The 17,974-nt window shown below is 50.5% G+C and overlaps 1 protein-coding gene and 1 long non-coding RNA gene across 2 annotated transcripts; both read left to right on the forward strand.

Annotated features, from left to right (window-relative positions):
- Positions 1-24: 24 nt before the first annotated feature.
- CYB5B (cytochrome b5 type B) lies at positions 25-11,605 on the forward strand. The gene is made up of 5 exons (XM_020788323.3): positions 25-319; positions 3,120-3,248; positions 4,236-4,262; positions 9,987-10,018; positions 10,978-11,605. The coding sequence occupies exons 1-5, from the start codon at positions 158-160 to the stop codon at positions 11,066-11,068; spliced, it is 441 nt and encodes a 146-aa protein (XP_020643982.3). The 5' UTR covers positions 25-157; the 3' UTR covers positions 11,069-11,605.
- A 5,015-nt stretch (positions 11,606-16,620) lies between these two features.
- Positions 16,621-17,816, forward strand: LOC140702203 (uncharacterized). The gene is made up of 2 exons (XR_012081287.2): positions 16,621-17,007; positions 17,580-17,816. It is a non-coding gene; the product is annotated as an uncharacterized LOC140702203 (long non-coding RNA).
- The last annotated feature ends 158 nt before the right edge of the window (positions 17,817-17,974 follow it).

Raw genomic sequence — 17,974 nt, forward strand, 5'->3', positions numbered from 1 at the left:
GACTGACAAGAGTGTGCCCTGTTCTGATTGGTTCTGTGAATCACGGCCTCTTTCTCCTCTCACCCATTGGCGTGCAGGCCGGAGACGCTCCGCCCCTCTCCCGAGCCGGCAACTACGGCGGCCTCGGAGGATCAAGAAGCCTGGTTTGGAACCGAGCATGGGGACGCCGGCGGACCGCGGCTACGACGGGGCTGGCCCCGAGGCTCCGGAGGGAGGGCCGTTCTTCACCCTGGCCGAAGTGGAGAAGCGGAGCACCGCCAAGGAGACCTGGCTGATCATTCGCGGTCACGTGTATGACGTCACCCGCTTCCTCGGCGAGGTGGGGGCCCGTCATGCTAATCTATGCAAATGAGGCGTTGGCCCCGCCCTCTTGGTGGGGGGGTCTCGGCCTGGCAGGGGCTCACCCGGGCAGTGCGAAGGGAGGGTGGAGAGCCTCCAGGACATTCATTTGGACTACAACACCCAGAATCCCCCAGGCATGGGGATTCTGGGAGTTGCCGTCCAGAAAAGGAACATTTCCATCTTGGGGACTGTGGCTTCTCTGAACGATTGCAGCTCTTCTGGGAAGACATTCTTGTTGTTACTGTTGTCAAAGCTAGTGCCTTCTTTGCTGACTTTCCAAGCCAGCAATGATGTCCTTATATGAAAGCAAGAGAAGAACAAGGAAGCCAATCTTTACAGCTCATTACAGGGGTAAAGAAAAATGTAATCTCAGGTCCGTGCAGCATCCTAAAAGGCCCCCAGCATTCTTACCGCCAAATGGCTTGATGGCATTTCCCAGCTGTTTCGAATGCTTGGGGTTTTGCGTGAACTGTTTCAATGCTGTTTTCGGGGCCACCTCCGAGAAGACCCCGCTTGGACAGATTGGGCTGCAAGAGTGTCTCTGTGCATGAATTTAAGGAGGGGCCTTTCTTTGTGGTTTGGAAAAGTGGCCGAGCGCCCGGGGAGGGGGGGAGAAGAAGGGGCATTTATTCTCTGTGCCACCTTTCAGCTGGAGAGTCAGTCTTTCAAGCAAAGGCTGGCTAGCTTGATGAGCAGCATAATTGTCTTGTCAGCAGCTCACTGGGTGCAAAGAGCAACCCACAAAACAGTTGAGCAGATCATAAGCTGCAAGGCATTTACTCAGCATTTTGTCCTGAAGCCTTTATGTTGCTGTGACTGTTTTAGCAAGAATCATTCTTCTCTTCCAGCTTTTCTCTACTCTCTGGGCCATTTTGCTTCACCCTCCTTTCTTGCTGTGGGGCAGCAGGATGGGGTTGTGTTACAAGCCTGAAGCATTGCTGTCAGTTGGTTGTGCAAAGCACAGGAAGGCTTTTTGCTAAGAGGTTGTCGGGTTCTGGATTGTTCCCCTCGGGCTTGAGATGCAGTCAGATGTTCATTCAGATCCTTGGAAAGTTGTCAGGTGCAAGACAGATTACTTGAATCTAGTTTAATTTACAGCAGTGGTTCCCAAACTTGGATCCCCAGATATTATTCTTGGACTAAAACTCCCAAAAATCCCGGCCAGCACAGCTAATGGTGAAAGCTTCTGGGAGTTCTAGTCCTAGAACATCTGGAATCCCAAGTTTGGGAACCACAGATTTACAACCTAGCTCATATAACAGAAATAATGAAAGAACTGCATTCTCTAGTCCTAGTTACTTATTGAAACAGAGGGGGGGCATGCCGCCTTAGAAGGCCCATAGTTGGATTCCTGAATTGTTAAAGAATTGCATTTTTATTTATTTAGGGAAGTCTATTTAGAGCACCCTTGGTGACTCTGAGGGCAGTATACTGTGGAGCACAATGCCTGAAACGAATTATGCTGAGATAAAAGCACAATAAAACAAGACCTTCACAAGGAGCAGCTAAAACAGGAGACCCAGCTAGCCAACATGCCTGAGCTTAAAATGCGAGGATAAATAAAACTTGGCACTAAAAAGACAGCAGTGCTTCTCCCTGGGAAGAGTATTCTCCAATCAGAGTTCCACCATAGAGGGAAAGCTTTCTTCTCTGTTTCCACCTAACTTACTCCCCTTAATGCGGGATAAAGGGAAGAGCCTCCATTAAGGATGTTAAGACTGTCTAGAATCAGAAGGGTTATCCAGAATGTATTTCTGGGGGCTGTTGAGGAGAGTGCTTGTTTTGGGGGGTCTTCCTCTGTGTACCAGGGCCCTATGTTTAATGTTTGCAACTTTATTTGTTCCAAGCAAATTTTTGCAAGACTCTAGAAGCTTTAAAACCCAGTCTGGCTAGCATCAAGCCCTAGCAAAGAGCCCAGGTCCCTGACTTTAACTTGCGTACAGCCTCACGCCTTGTCCGACTGCTGTCTGGAGGGCAGGTAGTAGCCTGTTTGCTGACCGCTTGGAGGAAAAAAATGATAGTTTGGATGCAAGCAGCCCCTTGGCAGAGGTTAAATCCAATCTCGTAATCTGTAGATTGCATCTTCTCTCTTACTGATCCTGTTTTTCTAGGTGTCATGGGACACCAAGCTTTAGACCCAAACAAAGTGGTGCTTTACATGCTGAGTAATTAAGACAAGCATGACACAAATGGACAAAACTGATTTTGATCCCAGGGAGAGGAGTCGAGGCTACAGGCTCTCTCCATTCCAGGCAAACCTGGTGGCTTTTCTCCTGCTTCTGCGTGCCTAACCTTAGTTCTGAAGGCCAAAACAACAACAGCTACAAAGGGCCGGATTGCTCGTGACTTTCGCCAAGCCCTTGTTGTGTTGTTGCTCATCTCTGACACTCACTCTGTCTGCACCAATTTCGGTGTGTCCTCCTTGGGAGAAATACAAGATCTGCCCCGGGGGGTATGCTAGTGACGTCAATCAGGGATGACTCTTTTCACCTCTGCCCCTTACCTTGCCCGTGGAGGTTTGTCGCTGGGAACAAGAATCCACCCCAGGGTTCCTTTGAGCGGCTCGAAGACCTGCCTGAACATGTTTTGCGTGCCTTGCACCCTTTGACCTGAAACTCTGTCCCCGTGATTCCTGTGTGGTTGGAGTCTTAAGAGTAGCACCTACAACATTCGGGGGGCGGGGGGGGGAGGCAAACAGAAGCAATATGGGAAGCTTGTCCTCCTATCCCTCTGATTGCCTTGCTTTTTCATAGTTTCTCTACTGATCTTCCTTTCAGCATCCTGGCGGAGAGGAGGTTTTGCTGGAACAAGCCGGCCGGGATGCCACCGAGAGCTTTGATGACGTTGGGCACTCAATAGATGCCCAGGAGATGCTCAAAGAGTATCACATAGGAGAGGTCCACCCGGTGAGGTTCCAGGGCTCAAATCATTGGGGAAATACTGGTGGCACTTGTATCATAAGGTCTGGCTTCTCCGAAAGACAGCGGATTCTTGCGTGTTCATTCAGGAAAGGACCTTGGGGCTCCAGAGAGATAAGGTTGAGGCATTGACTGATCTCTGCCCCAATTTCAAGAGAAAGGAGGATAACTGGGGTAGCAGCTTGAACCCTTCAGTACCTTTTTAAATTTATTCTGTAATACAAAAAGGAAGGGAGGGAGGGAGGGAGGGAGGGAGAGAAGAAAGAAAGAAAGAGAGAGAGAGAGAGAAAGAAAGAAAGAAAGAAAGAAAGAAAGAAAGAAAGAAACCCCTTCAGTGAAAGCCACCCAGTGCCCCCGAAACATTGCAGAGTTGTCATCTGTGTGCCACATGTTCATATGTTGAAAGAGTTGGGATCCTCTGTGTAACCTGTTAAATCATAAGAGGGGAGCGTTTATCTTTCTAGCATTGCAGTAAAAGGCTTTCGGCCACAGTATGAGCATAGAGAACCCATTCCCACTGACCATTAGTTAACGCCAACCAACCAAAACCAAACCTGGCAGAGAGGTTCAGAGCTCTTCAAAACGGAAAGATTACTCCAGTACAAAATTCGTCTGAGGGTTGATTTCCCCTTGCCTTCAAAAAGTACCTGCCACTGGACATAAACTGGATTACTATATGTTTTAGAGGAGAGGCCCATCTGGCAAACTGCAGCAGGGGCAGTTAGAGAATGCCCTTGAACCTTCAGTGAAATGACACTTTTGTGGGTCTGATACACATAGCTTTAGCCGGTCTTGTTCCTAAAGACAAGGTGTGAGCTAGTAAGTTGTTTTTGGGTACTGCAGCCAAAGAAGTCAGGCTGCTGGGGGGGAGTGGGGGTGGGGTGGGGGGATTTCTGTCTTTTTTGGAATAGCCTGAGAAATTTATTTCCAGAAACTCATCTGCCTTTTGCCTCTTCTGTGTTCTTCTCTCCCCAGTGCGACCTTAAGCCGGATCCCTCCAAGGTAAGGCCTGGTGGTGGTGGTGGCATGGTTGGCCTTTCCATTCTGGGAGGCAAGAATTCAGAGTCATCTAGAAAGATGGCCTGAGGAGGGACACGTTGCCTTTGCACCATGAATGGCTCACGGTGCTGGGAGAAGGATGGGAGGTGAAGGATGAAACCTCTTGATGTTGCCAGGATGCTGACAGCAAGAGCTTCCCTGGTGGGGGTGTTTTGCTTTCTCCCCCCCCCCTTCCTTTGGGAGTTACTGTTGTCCTTTAGCCTTTCCTGGGGGCTTCCTTCCTTCCTTCCTTAAAGCTGGGCTGTTGGTGTCTTCTCAGCTGGTTTTGCGTTCTGCCCATGATGCCTTCCACCTCGTTGAGGATTCATTTTTAGAGGTAGAATGCTCCTTCAACAGGGGGTTGCCCTGCTACTGCCTTCTGCCCCAGCAGAAAATCTTCGCAGCGATTCACAAGGACAACTTGGAAACAGGCGGCTAATGCTTTTACGGGACCACTAAAATATGAAAAATAGGGCGAGGGTTCGGAATGGCTCGAGTGAGGCTTGAAAGCTTACCTGCTGGAATATTTTAGGGGCCCAAGAAAAGTCTTAACTTGCCTTTCTGTTTGGAGTTTTGCACAAGGACCGCAGAGCTGCTGCTGAACTTGGAAGCCTTCTGTCTATAGACTGCAACTCCCAGAGTCTGTGGGAGCTGTGAGGTTATGAAAGGGATAGTCCAGAAGAGGAGTTTTCCTAAGTTGTGCTCCAGAGGAGGTGGCATACTCAGGGTACAGAAGTCGCTATTAGCCACCAGGGAACCATCTCCCTCCTGAAGCCCCAGTTCCTGGGTTCCTACAGAAGGGAAAGGGCCATGGCCCACTTCTCCTGCTGATAGCCCACTCAGAGGCATTTCTTTGGCCACTCTGGTAAACAGCTGGCTAGACCCTAGGGCCCTCCTTTGGTTTGGTCCAGCTTCTGGGCTGCCCTCCTTAGGGAGACGAAGAGGCTTTGGGGCAACAGTGCTGGGCTTTGCCCTTGGCTAGGGGAGCCAGGATTTCCTTGTCCAGCAGTCATAGCTTAGTGGTGGTGGTGGTGAAACACTGGAGGTCTTGCAGGCGCAAGAATGTTGAAGCTGCCCCTTCCACCTCCCCCAGAACCTCTTCTATTGTTAGCCTGGTGGCTGGCATTGTATTTGTGCAAGAGTGTTTGCCGGGTGAATGCAGAGGCTGTCCTTGTACCCTCGTTCCCACGTCGGGGGGCTGCCCAGCCAGCCGGCCAGAGGAGCCACCCGCAGCCTGTGTCAACAGAGCATCCCCTTCCTGGCCAGCAGCAGCGCTGTGCGGATGCCCAGCGGTTCAATCATTGACAGAATGATTGGGGATTAGGACATTTCTCTGGCCTAGCTGGCATCTCAGCTGGTATATTGTCCGCTCCCTCAGACCCCCCCTTCCCACGCTTAAGTCAACAACAGCTTGGAATGAGCACGGTGTCCCAGCCAGCAGCTTACTGAACTGCTGAGAACATCGGCTTCAAGTTCCATCCACCCTGCCCAGCGATGGGCTGGAGGTTTTTTAGCAGAGCTCTGTGTTGGCCCTGTTGCCTCGCAGATGAAAAGTCCTTGCACGAGAACCTCCTGCACGCCATATAGGGTCTCTTAGGAAGCCATAAAGCCCATACCTTATTGTGATTTAAGGTGCCTTGAGAAAATCGGAGAGCCTTGGCAATGTTGTTCCTACAAACCTCAGAACACGCAACACCCAGATTTAAAGGTTCACAGCTTCAGGAGCAGATGTAAACACGTGTGGCGTGCATTTCTGTGCCTTAACAAGCTAGAGAAGAGCGGCCAATTTAGTTCTTGCAGTTAGCTACACAACCCAGTCATCGACGCTGCGGCTGGCAAGGCAGTCCCCCTTTTTTTGTGCACTTCCGCTGCCCCCACCCCATCGTGAAAGGCGGCCCTGCTTTCCCTTTCGGCATCCTTGCTGTGTGACTTATGTCAGGGTTTTCTGGGCCAGTTCCTGCCGCAAACTCAGTTCCTTCATTCCGGGGGTGAAGTAAACCGTCCTACACAAGAAGTCCCGCCTGCCCCTTGGAAGGGTCGCGGAGTCTCCTCCATTGGTCCCTTCAAAATGCTCCAACCCCCAGCATGTTGTCGTGCTCACGGTGGCTTGTCAGCCTTGCAAAATTGGGGGAAAGCCCCTCTCAAGCTTGTCTTTGTCTCTGTTTTGTCTCTTCCTTGGCCGAGCCTAACCGAGGGCTGCCTTTGCATGCTCACCTCCTCCCTAACTCCTTGATCTGGGCTGGCCTTCTCCCTTTTCTCTGTGTGCGGCTTTCCTGAGCCTGAAGAACTCATAACCCCTTCTGTCAGGGCAAAGCTATTGGGCTCAGCGGCACTTACCCTTTTTAAAAACCCTCTTTGGTAAAGGGGGGGGAGGACATTCTTTTCAGCCGGAGCCCAGTGTGGGTCTTGCTCCTTCCTTTGTAGGGGGGTGTGTGTGTGTGCCTATTCTCTCCCCACCACCCCCTCTCCTTGGACTGAGAGGTCTGACCCGGTGTCCTTAAAAAAAAAAAAGCTCAGATGGTTCGGGAACCAGCTGGGAGTGAGCAGCCTGGGATGTTAATTACCAAAAGAAAAGTGATCATGGCACAAATTGGAGGGCGATGTGGGGGGGGGGGGAAATGGCTGAATGCCCTTCAAGATGAGTTTCCAAAGACCCAGCACTATAAATGCCAGCCGTTTTCTCGAGGCCAGGAGGGATCTGTGCAAGATTTGGGGCAGCCCTTCCTTGGAAGAGGCTGCCAGGCTGGCTGAGCAGAATGAGATGCTGGGACGTCTTGCGGAAAGAGAGCAGCCCTTACTTTGCTTTCTCTTGTCTTGATCGAGGCGGCCGAGTGCATCTCTGACTCCTTGGATCACTAGGTGTTGGAAACAATACCAGGTGATGCTTGAACGGTCTTCCTTGCTCTTTTCTGGAGGCCCAGGCCGGAATTCAGTTGGCAGGCGTCCCATCTATGCATCTCTCCATCTGTATATGTCTGTCTAGACTGCGTACTTGGCTGTCTTCCTCATTTCTCCGAAAGATCGCCACCATCACCCCAGGTCGGTCTGCTTGAGCCTGGCCCAAGGCTACCTAGTGAATTTCATGGTCATGCTGGCATTTGAACCCAGGTCTCCTGACTTCTACCCTGACACTCTAACCACTCCACCATACTTGTAGAGTAGACCAGTGGACTTATGTTGGCCCTTAAGAAAATCTTACTGATCTATTGGGTCTCATCTCATAGGGTCTAGCTAGTGAAACCAGGCCCTTTGCTGATCCGTAAACTCAGTCACAGCACCAGGTGAAGATGGTGGGGAATCAAGCCAGCAAGGAACAGATGACGAGCTCCTCTAAAATGGAGGGGGCAGGAAAATGCACACGGAACTGGACGGAGCCAGTGGATGGAAGGTGTCATCACCCAAGCTGGGCCCATCACCAAGGACCTTCAGCTCTCCTGTTGTGATGTATGCCACTGACATCCCAGAAGGGCTTTGATCGGGTGGAGTTGATAAAAAAAACTCGAAGCCCTCTCACGCTCGCAAACCTGGGTTGCTTGTTAAGGCTCTTGCATTTGCACGCTCTGTCGTCTGTGATGAATACCGACCCCAAAAATGTGCCTAATACTTAATTGCCTTCCCACTCTTGGGTTGGGATTGTCTGTTGGCTTAGCAAGTTTCTGTTTGCCAAAGCCTTGCTTGGTTTCAAAAGCAAGCTTGCTCCCATCTCTGTCCCCACCCAATGTGCACACGGAGCCATCTCCGACAGACGGGTGGATTTTCTTCCCCAAGTGGAATTCTGCTCGGTGTTGCTGAGATTTTGCTTTCAGTACTGACTCAAGTCCGAAGGCATGTCTTCCTAACCTTCTCCAAAGTTCTCAGTCTTGTCATTCCATCTCCTTCTGCAGATGAAAAGGCTTTCTCTCTCTCTCTCTCTCTCTTTCCAAGTTTTCTGAATAACTGCTGTAATTGCCCTATTGCACAAACGTGAAGCAGACGTTCCTGGAAAGGGGGGGGGGAGCAAAAAAAAAATAGTGGCAGTATCATGCTTTCCTGCATTAGTACCTGCTCTAATCGCTTCTGTGTTGTATCACAGAGTAGAGAGCCCATCTCCTAGACTTCTGATGGCCTTTGCTTCACCTCCCCTGTGGAAAGTATTTTGCTGAAGCTGGCACAGAAGAAGAACCTCCGCATGTAAAAAGTCACCATTGCCTCCCCCAGTTTTCCTTTTCATTTTGATTTTACAGCAAACAGCAGTAGTGTGTTTAATTGTGCCATTGATCATTGGGCGCAAGTTTACAAGCAAACTGGTTCCCTGTCAGTGTTCTGATCTCATGAGCCCACCGGTGCAGATTTTGGGGGAAATGTGTTCATTTTATAGGTGAAGATCGACATGGTTACACAAAAAAGCAAGCCAAAGGAGGCATCTGCAGAATAATGTTTTGAGAGCAACGTTTTTAAAGTTGAACAGTACTTTCAAAATGTTATTTTTTTATTAAAATTTCCACACACTCCTCCCATTTAACCTGGAAGGAACCATTTTATTGTTAACACATTATTTCCGAGGCTTCTGTCAGGGTCTCTGCAGTGAGGACAAGAGAGAGAGAGGACAAGGAGGGGACCATTCACATCTTAAAGGCAAAGGCACCTTTTCTGATTTTCCTCCAGTTGCTCAGCAGTGCCTCCGTCTTTAACCGGTCGGTCGTAGATAGAGGTGCAAACAGGCTGGCCTTCCCATTCTGAACTGGGAGGAAGGGCTAGGGGGCAACTCAGATATCTACAGGAGTGGAGGACCAACCACTGCGTGGAAGAGCATCAAACTCAAGCCCCGATATCACCCTGAAGACAACTGATCTCACTGGACCCCCAAAGCTAAGCAGGGTCAGGCCTGGACTGAGTATTCGGGTGGAGGAGAACCAGGGAATACCTGGGAACTCCAGGAAGGGTTAGGAAAGAATCTTCTCTGGAGATCTGTGGCTGCCACCCAGAGCAGACAGTATTGGGTTTAATGGATTGAAGGGTCTCGTTCAGCTCAAGGCAACTTCCCCTGCTCTTCGGTGTTAAAGCACCTTTAGAAGGGGCTCCTTTTAGTGGATGCCTGGAGGGGAGCACACCACGGGGAAGTCCCAAGCTAAACCATCCAGCTGAGGACAAAAGCACCGGTGAAAAGCGGCTCTTGTAGGGGACTTGCTCAGCAGTGCCCGTCTTGGTCCCGGTTCATTAGCAGAGAGAAGAGCAGCCCTCGCTGCTCACTGCTGTGAACCGAGGAATCTGAGTAAATTGTGGTTGTCGGATAGGACCTTCTCCAAACCGGTGCCTTCCAGAGGGGTTTGATGACAACGCCCATGGTCCTCAGCCCACATGGGCAAGGGGCTCCCGGTTGAGGAAGGCTGGTCTACTAGCCTCCCTGGGGAAGGGACTCGAAAGAGCAGGAGTGCGTTCTGGAAGACTGTACAGCAAGGACTGTACAGCAGACGCCTTCTTGGGAAAATGGGAACACCATGGGCTTGGCGAGGGAGCCTGCTAACGAGCAGAGGTCTCTATGGGAGTCCCTGGAGAGACGTGGAGGAGAAGAGGGCACATCTTGAGGGGTTTCTCTGGAAGGAGGAGAGCCTGAGAGGACTACTTTACGACATGCCTTTGTGCAGCCACTGATTCCAGCTTGAACCTGTTCCTAAAATGTACATAAAACATGTCTGTTTGTTTTCCCAGGTTCCAAACAAAGCTCCATCCAGTGAATCCAGGTAAGATATTCCACCAGAGCAAACAAACAAACCTCAGCATTCCCTTAAGTCAGTCCGGCTTTTGAAGCAAAGCCATCCCTCATGTATGTGAATTGACCGCTTGTGCTTCCCTCCTGACCCAAAGGCGGCTGGGGGTGGGGGTGGGGGCTTCATGGCATGCCTTGGCCTAGGAAACGGCCCTTTTCCTACCAGACCAGAGGCAGGTGGCCACAGCACCTTCCACCTGGTCTCGCCCTTTTACCTCCAAGATGTTTTGGACTCCCAGAAGCTTCACACAGGAAGAGATTCTGGTCGGTAGTGAGGGATTCTGGAGGTTGAATCCTGAGAGCCCTGCAGGGGTTGAAGACTCCTATCTACTGCTCTAGGTGGCCTTTGAGGAAGTTCTTTGCCAGCTTTTGACTGAGAGTTAGATGGCAGCCAAGGTTGACACTTCCGTGGAGCATGGGATCCCAGGCCATATGTGCAACTGCCTTGGCTGGATCATACAGAAAGCTCTGGGATCCACCTTCCTGCCCCAGTGTGAGTGAGCCACCCTAAAAGTTTACCTAACCCCATTAAAAAGATAGAGTCTCCTAGTGTTATCCAGAGAACAAGGTCATCTGCAACGCTGAGCAGGAGTCTATAGAACGCTGTGTAAAACATATCTATCATTGTACTTCGGGTCCTAAAACACTGGTGGGCAATTTCTGGCTCTCCAGATGTTGGGTGGCGTCCCCTATGATGCCTTCTTCTTAGCTCCATTGCCTAGGGCCAACGAGAGTTGCTATCCTGATAACATCTGGAGGGACACAGATTGCCTACCTTTGTCTTAGCACATAACTATGTTATCTCTGTTTACATGTAGACATGACCAAGCCTTGAACAGTCCAGTCTTGTGTGTCCAGGAAAACAGCATTTCAGAAAAGATCTTTCCTCTTCTAAGATCACTTATGCTTCATTCCCTTTTCCTTGTTCCTTAGTTTCTGGACAGTCTGGTTGATCCCGATTGTGGGCGCGTTGGTCCTTGGCTTAATGTATCGGTTCTACATGATGGACGGGAGGTCGTCCTGATTTGACGCTACCAAACCTTTGGAACTGGAAAGCATCCCATACGGCTGAAAGTTGTGGACTTCTGATCAATTCTGGGAACGTCCCCTTTTGTCCGTCAGTCTAGTGTCTACGAAGCCAAGCTGGAACCCAGAGAGAATCACCATAGATGCTGTCACTACAGACACAATTCACTTCCTACCATTCCATTTCCGCTGTCGTCACCTTCCCATTCTGGAGCTTCCAGTTCTGTTGTAACAAACCAACCTGTGCCAGTCTGTCCTGTTAAGTATCGGGGGAAAGAATGGGCATGCAGTCAGCGGTCTTCTTTAGAGCAAGACCAGCCAGAGAAATGGCTCCACCAGCAGAGCAGAGCCTGACCTGATCAGACATGACAGCATGCCCCTTAATCTTCGGTGTTCCTCGGCTGCCTCTTTCTGTGTACGGTTTTTGAAATGGTTTCACTGATCTGTATTTGTAGAATCTTCTGGTTCATACGGTCCTGACTGACCGTCTGCTTTTTTAATTGGCTTGTTCTCTAATAAAGGACTTTCCAGTTAATATGAATCTCTCTCTCTCTCTCTTCAACCTCTCCCCGAATGACCTGTTGGTTCGGACAACCTTGTGTTGAGCCGTTGCTTGTCTGTCCTTCTGAACTTGAGGTTGACACATCCTTACTTAAGTTGGAACTCAAAAGCCATCTGTGGTACCAAGTTCTAAATTCTTGTGCCAGATTTATACCACCAGCAGCTTCCTGAGGCCAAAAACTAACCCAACAAGCATCAACACTAAGGGAGAAGCAGTAGGAAATTGTGGCTCTGGATTTGAAGCAAGAGAAGAGCCATTTCAGGATGATGAGGGGCTTACCTACAGCTTGCGCACTGTAGCCAGACATGAACAACACAAGCAAACAGCACGGAACAAGCATCGTACTGATACGTAAGGAAAGTTCTGCTTCCTTTCTTATCCTGTCCCATTATTTTGCCTTGTGCCACTAAGTCCGAATCTACACCGATGGCTGAAGGGCAAGCTGTGAAGCCGACCTTTCCCCCCAAAGTCACTCTGGCTCAGAGGCAGAGCACATGCTCTCAATGCGAAGGTGCTGAGGTCAATCTGCAATGCCTTTAAACTAAGGCTAGAGGCAGAGCTGGCCTGAAACCCTGTTAGCGATGGCCTGTGTTGATGGAACTGGGCTAGGGGGTTGAGAATTGAACCACTCTGGATGGTGTTGCCTGTATTTCTTGGAGGTCAAGAATGACAGCCTCTTAGAGGAGAAATTCCAGTTGATAAGACCTTGAATATTAGAAGAACTCACACCTTTGGCTTCTGGTGGCAGTTATTCCCTGTTGGAGAACTTGGGGCTGAAATTAGAATATGGGACACCTTGATTGAGTGCAGTTGGCTTATGACTCTGTAACCCCAAGTGCTACATAAACACAGTTCTTAATTTTATATTGTATATTTTGCCAGTCATGTCCGAACAGCCACTCTTGGGCTCTCTCCAGTCTATCCCTTACTCATTTCCAGGCTGTCCAGTGTCCCTCTTGGCTGACTAGTGCTTTTCTGAAGGCAAAACAACTTTGCCAAAGTTCGTTGACCTACAATATTTTTTTGGAAAGTGTGGAAAACCGATAGTCGCAATCAAGTATCATTGAAGTTTGCTTTCTAGCAGTGTTTGGGCACCCACTAGCTATGTATATATCGTACATCCTAAGTACCAACTGATTTTTTAAAAAATGCAGTTTACCCTTAAAATTGTTTATATGGGTGACTCTGTGAAGGCTGGCTTTCAAGCTGCAGTCTGTTCTCCTGTGTTTGTTGAATTTAGCTGATAAGAGAACAAGGTACATGTATGTCTCTGGACTGTCTGTCTGTCTCTATCTATCCATAAAGCCAGGGTTCAGATCTCGTCTTACAAACTCACCCATCTGGAATAACAGTTTTGATGTGAAACGCTTTAGAAGCTGTCTGGTTCTGGGAAAGAGGCTGGGCGGTGCAAACGTTCTGTCTCAAGAGAGAGAGAGAGAGACTATGTTAAGGGCGAAACCATTCTTAAAACCCTGACCCAGTGCTAAAATCTTTATTGACCCTCTCATTCAAACCGGGTTGCGCTCAAGTGTCTGTCGTGGGGCTTCTTCACAGTGTGAGGAAGATGCTGAAGAAAATAAACAAACCCCTTTTAGTTTGTGCAGGTTGACCTGTCAAATATATGGAGAGGGAACAATCCTTTTTATAGATAGAGATGGATAATAGTAGCTATAGCAAGGGCGGTCAGGTATTTAGTTAAAGCTGCTGTATCCAAAATTAAAAGTTCAAAAACTGCCTGTGTTGATGTCCAGCCTTGGGTGGTAGGTGGAGGTGGGGGAGGAAGGGAAAGAAGACAAGGCAAAACAGATTCTCAGCTCTTTTGATTGTATGTGTTTCGGTCCAGTGTTTCCACAGCTCACCCGTGGCTATGCCTCAGAATGAATTTGGGGCCTTTTAGGAAGCCGTAGTCAATTTCAGGAAAGACAGTATTCCTCTCTCTCTCTCTCTCTTTCTCTCCCCTCTTCCAATTTTCTTGGACAACAAATAACAAGAGACAGATGTTGCCTTCGAGACTTGTTAGCTCCCCCGAGCAGAGTTGGCCAGAGGGGAGCTAACAAGTATACAGTATATGTGGACTTCAGCTCTCCCTCAGAAAAGGAACTTTTCCAAGCTGCAGGGAGGTGGTCCCTGCCCTCCCAAGGAGATGCTGGAGGGATCTGGGAATTTTACCTTCAAAAAAGGGATTTTTTTTTCCTTTCAAGTTCTCTTTGGATTTACCTTTGATTCGATCTTGCAAGTCTCCCACGTGTGGAGAAGAAAACCTGAGCCAGCCTTAGCCACCTATGGCTTTCCACTGCTGTCCAGGATTAAAATTGCTGCAACAGACACATGTAACTAGCTGGAAGCGAAAGCATGCCCACCAGGAACTCGCTTGAGGTAGGAGAGGGATATTGAAAGCATCAAAACAGTGTGTCTTTCATCACCTTCCATCCGAATGGCTCTGGAGCCTTTCTGTTTCTCGCCCAAGACTGGGATGGCTTCGAACAGGATACGATATAGAGCCCTGAAGAAGTAGAACGGGCTGCAGGCTTTTGGGGAAGTAACCCAAAAACTTTGAATGCCCAGGACTCCTCAGGCTATAGGACCACTGCTACGTTGTGCACTGAAAAAAGGAGACGGTGATGAGCGGAAGCTGAGGCCAAATAAATCTTGCTACTCAGTAAGGTTCCAGGGAAGCAGTAATTTTTTTCCAAACCGCAATAGATGATCTGGATGGCTCCCTATCCCTCGTTGTTATCTAAAATGGTTTAGAGACTAGCCATAGCATTTCAGATGCACATTGGCTCAGAAGTGAGCACCCCTGCATGAAAAAAGGACTTGCTTTTAAGGCACATTTCTGCCGCGTCAGAGCCTTAGGCCTTCTGGGTCAGAATTGCTTACCTGCCCTGGGCTACTTAGGAGTGTAAACAGAATCCGTTTGACTGAGCTGGCTGTTCCTGCTGAGCAGCTGTTTGGGGGAAAAGAGATGCCCTGCGCTCCAGGTTTGGCAACTGGACGGACGCCTTTCCATCCTCAAAACAGAGAGGAGGAACCGGCTAGCCCTTGCCCTAGCTCCAAAAAACAAAAACAAAAACAACAAAACACAGAGAAAGGGGTACTAAGTTGGGTAGCTCAGGGGTTTAGGAGCCAGAAGTTGGGAGTTCGATCCTCCCACGGGGCCTCCTCGAGAAAGAGGGGCTGGACTGGATGATCCCAAGGGTCCCTCCCAGCTCTGCAGTTCAAAGGTTGTTCTAGAACAGCAGCAGCAACAAAAGCATGCAAAGGATGCTAACATTATGGCGGTGGTTTGTATAGTCATTTCTGTGCCAGTATGAGTGCTGCCATTAAACCTCGGACGGGTTGGGGCCAGGTCATCTGGAAGAGCCACCCTCACCCAGATAAGATCCACGCTGAAGACTTTGCTCTCATGTGCCCTCTGATAAGCTCACGGAGGTTGGTGGACAGGGTTGAGATCGGCCACAGCCACCCTCCCACAAAGTGCCCTTTGAAAGTTTGGAAGCTTCAGCTAGTGTAGAACTTGGCTGATAGAATCCCGCCTGGTTTCTGCAGACGGATGTTGTGTTCATCATCATCATCATCTTAGAACCAGAGAGCTGGAAGGGACTCTCTGGATCATCAAGTCCCAACCTCTGGCTCTGCATCCAAACACTCAAGCCACGGAGCAGTTCTTGCATCAGTTCGGATAAAAACAGCCTGCGGATGCTCTGTGGATCCTGATGGGTGGTGGTTGGTGGTTGGCGCCCTCCTTTAAAGGCCTTGCCAGCTCTGACTGGCACAAAGGGAGGCTCCAGGATTTAAGCCAGGATTCCTTCCTAGCCCTATCCGGAGACGCCTGGATGGAATCTGGGGGTCCTCCTTATGGTGAACAGATGACCGGCCATCACGCTACAGCTCCTCTTGAGACAAAAACACCTACCGATCCGGAACCAACATCTGATGCCTGGACAAACATAACAAGGCTCATCTTTTTTCCTCTTGTACTCCAGTGAAGATCTGCCGGCCAGTTACACAAAGTCTTCCTTCCTCTCTATGGGACGATGCCAAGCAGGTTCCTGTGCCCTTGGGGGGGGGGGGGGTTTGTGACCTACAGTTTTGTAACAGGGAAAGTCCCCTGTTCTGTCGAGGTGGGTAGGAACAATAACTCTGGACCTCCCGGTAGATCTCTGTATTTCTGAGTCCCAGTTATTTAACAATGTCTTCAACGAATTTACTCAGCCTGGCCTGACCTACCTGATGCAACTGGGAATATTGAGGGCAGCCAACACGGCTGGATGTATTGTATGACCATTTATTTAAAATATTTATACGCTGCCTCTCTCTTACAATGGATCTAAGGTGGCCTGCAGAGTTAAAAGAAACCATAGCAGAAACAATAAATTATCACAAACTTCTAAAAAGAATTAGACAAATATAATAAGAAGAACAGATAAAACAGCCGTAAAACATGTAAAACAACACCCAATAATAACACAACAGGCCTGTTAAAAATGTTCTGGTGTAAGAAAGCCATTTCTGTATGCATTTTATAGACAGGCTGTAGGCAGCTGGTGGATTTTGGGGTTGTAGTAAAAAGTAGGTACACCGGGTTTTGGATGAATGGTGCATGAAGCTGGCAGGAAGAAAAAAAGGGATGAATTTAAAATGAGATGTTGGGGAGAGCTGAAGGCAGGAGGAAAAGGGGAAGGCCAAATCGGAAATGGACCCACTCAGGAAGGGAAGCCCCTGGGGTGGATTTAACCAGACCAGAGCCAGACTTCAGGATAGAGCTTTAGGGAGGGCATTAATCCACAGAGTCCCTATAAGCTGACTTGACCCCCTCCCCTTTACAGCTTGGGAGACACCCGCAGAAGGCCCTGACAAACACACACACACACACCGCGCCTCCCTCGATCCTGATGCAGCGTCTTGGCCCTTTGGAAAGACGAAGGCGGCGGGAGGGGGGGGGGAGAGAAGAGAAACGGACTATAGGATGGCGCGCAAAAGGAGAGGCGAAGGGCGAGCGCGGTGGCGAGCAGGAGGCGTTGGAGGAGGAGGCGGCGGCCGCCCGGGTTTCCCGAGCGCCGAAGGGCCGGGTCAGCCGGCGGGATTTGCAAGGGGAGGGCGGGAGCAGCTCCTCCCTCCCGCCGGTGTTGGATCGCCCCCGGAGGAGGAGGAGGAGGAAGGCAGAGAGGGCGAAGTGGTGCGGATCGGGCGAGCCGTCGAGAGAGACGCCGCCGTCGCGACGGGCAAGCTGGACGTGCCCGGGGAGCCCTGGCCGTACCAGGCGGCCGCCGCCGCCGCCATGCGCTCCACGCTGGCCGAGGGGAGCGCCCCGGGACCGGCCACGCTGCGCGCCTGGCCCTGGCACCCCCTCGGAGGCAGAGCCGCCCCAGCAGGTAAGTGGTTGTCGCCGCCGGTGCCGGTGCCTGCTCCGCCCGTGGGGGAGGAGGAGGCCGTCGAGGGGCGCCCGCCCCCCCGGCGCCCGAGGACCGCGCGCAAAGGAGCGCGCGGGTTCTGCGCCCCGCGCCCTGGAGGGTCGGGGCGCCCGGGGGGCGTGCCTCTTCCCGGGTGGGGTGGCGGGCAGAAGTCCGGGAGGGGGCTCTCCCCTTCGGGCAGGACGGCCGCTGCGCCTTTGCACGCTACCCGAGGCTCAAGGCCGACCCGAGACATTTTGCTGCCCGAGGCCAGGGGCAACTACCCCCCTTCCTCCCCCAGAGTTATTTTCGCACAGGAGGCAGAAACTCCCGCAGTGGCTGTTCTCTGACCCTGGCAGTAAAAAGTGAGGAACTAAGGAAGAAAGAGCCATTTGGTGCCCTGGCCGCTCCCCCCCCCCCCCAAATCTGCCACCTGAGGCGTCTACCTTGTGGTTGGCCAACTCTGCCAAGCCTTTGGTACCCATGACAAGCCCGTAATAAGTCGAAGCCCAGGCTGGGCTGGGCTTGCAGTATTTTTCTTCCGCTCACCGCAGGCCTGTGGCTTCAAACCGGTGGCCTCCCGAGCCACCCAGCCACCTTCTGGTTCAGGGCATCATCCACCCCCGGGCATCTCTGCTTTGGCAGCTCCTGGCTTGGTGGAGAACAGAGCTTGTGTTAGCCTCTCGGAAGCTCTGCTGCCCTTCTCTTCTCATTGAACTTTACCTTGAATGATCAGCTGTAACCATCCATACTTTCCTTTTCTCCTTACCTGATTAAACTGTTCTAGCCTCTGGTCTCTCACACGTTTCATGATTGTTTGGGTTTCGTTCTTCTTCCTTCATCACCTTCTTAGAGTAAGGCACATGGAGCATCTTGAGATAAATCCACATCTCAAATGCCTCTTAATCATTTTATATACCTCCCTGTGTTAAGGTCCACCATTCCTTGT

The sequence above is a fragment of the Pogona vitticeps genome, chromosome 10 (assembly GCF_051106095.1).
Source record: "Pogona vitticeps strain Pit_001003342236 chromosome 10, PviZW2.1, whole genome shotgun sequence".
Lineage (NCBI taxonomy): Eukaryota > Metazoa > Chordata > Lepidosauria > Squamata > Agamidae > Pogona > Pogona vitticeps.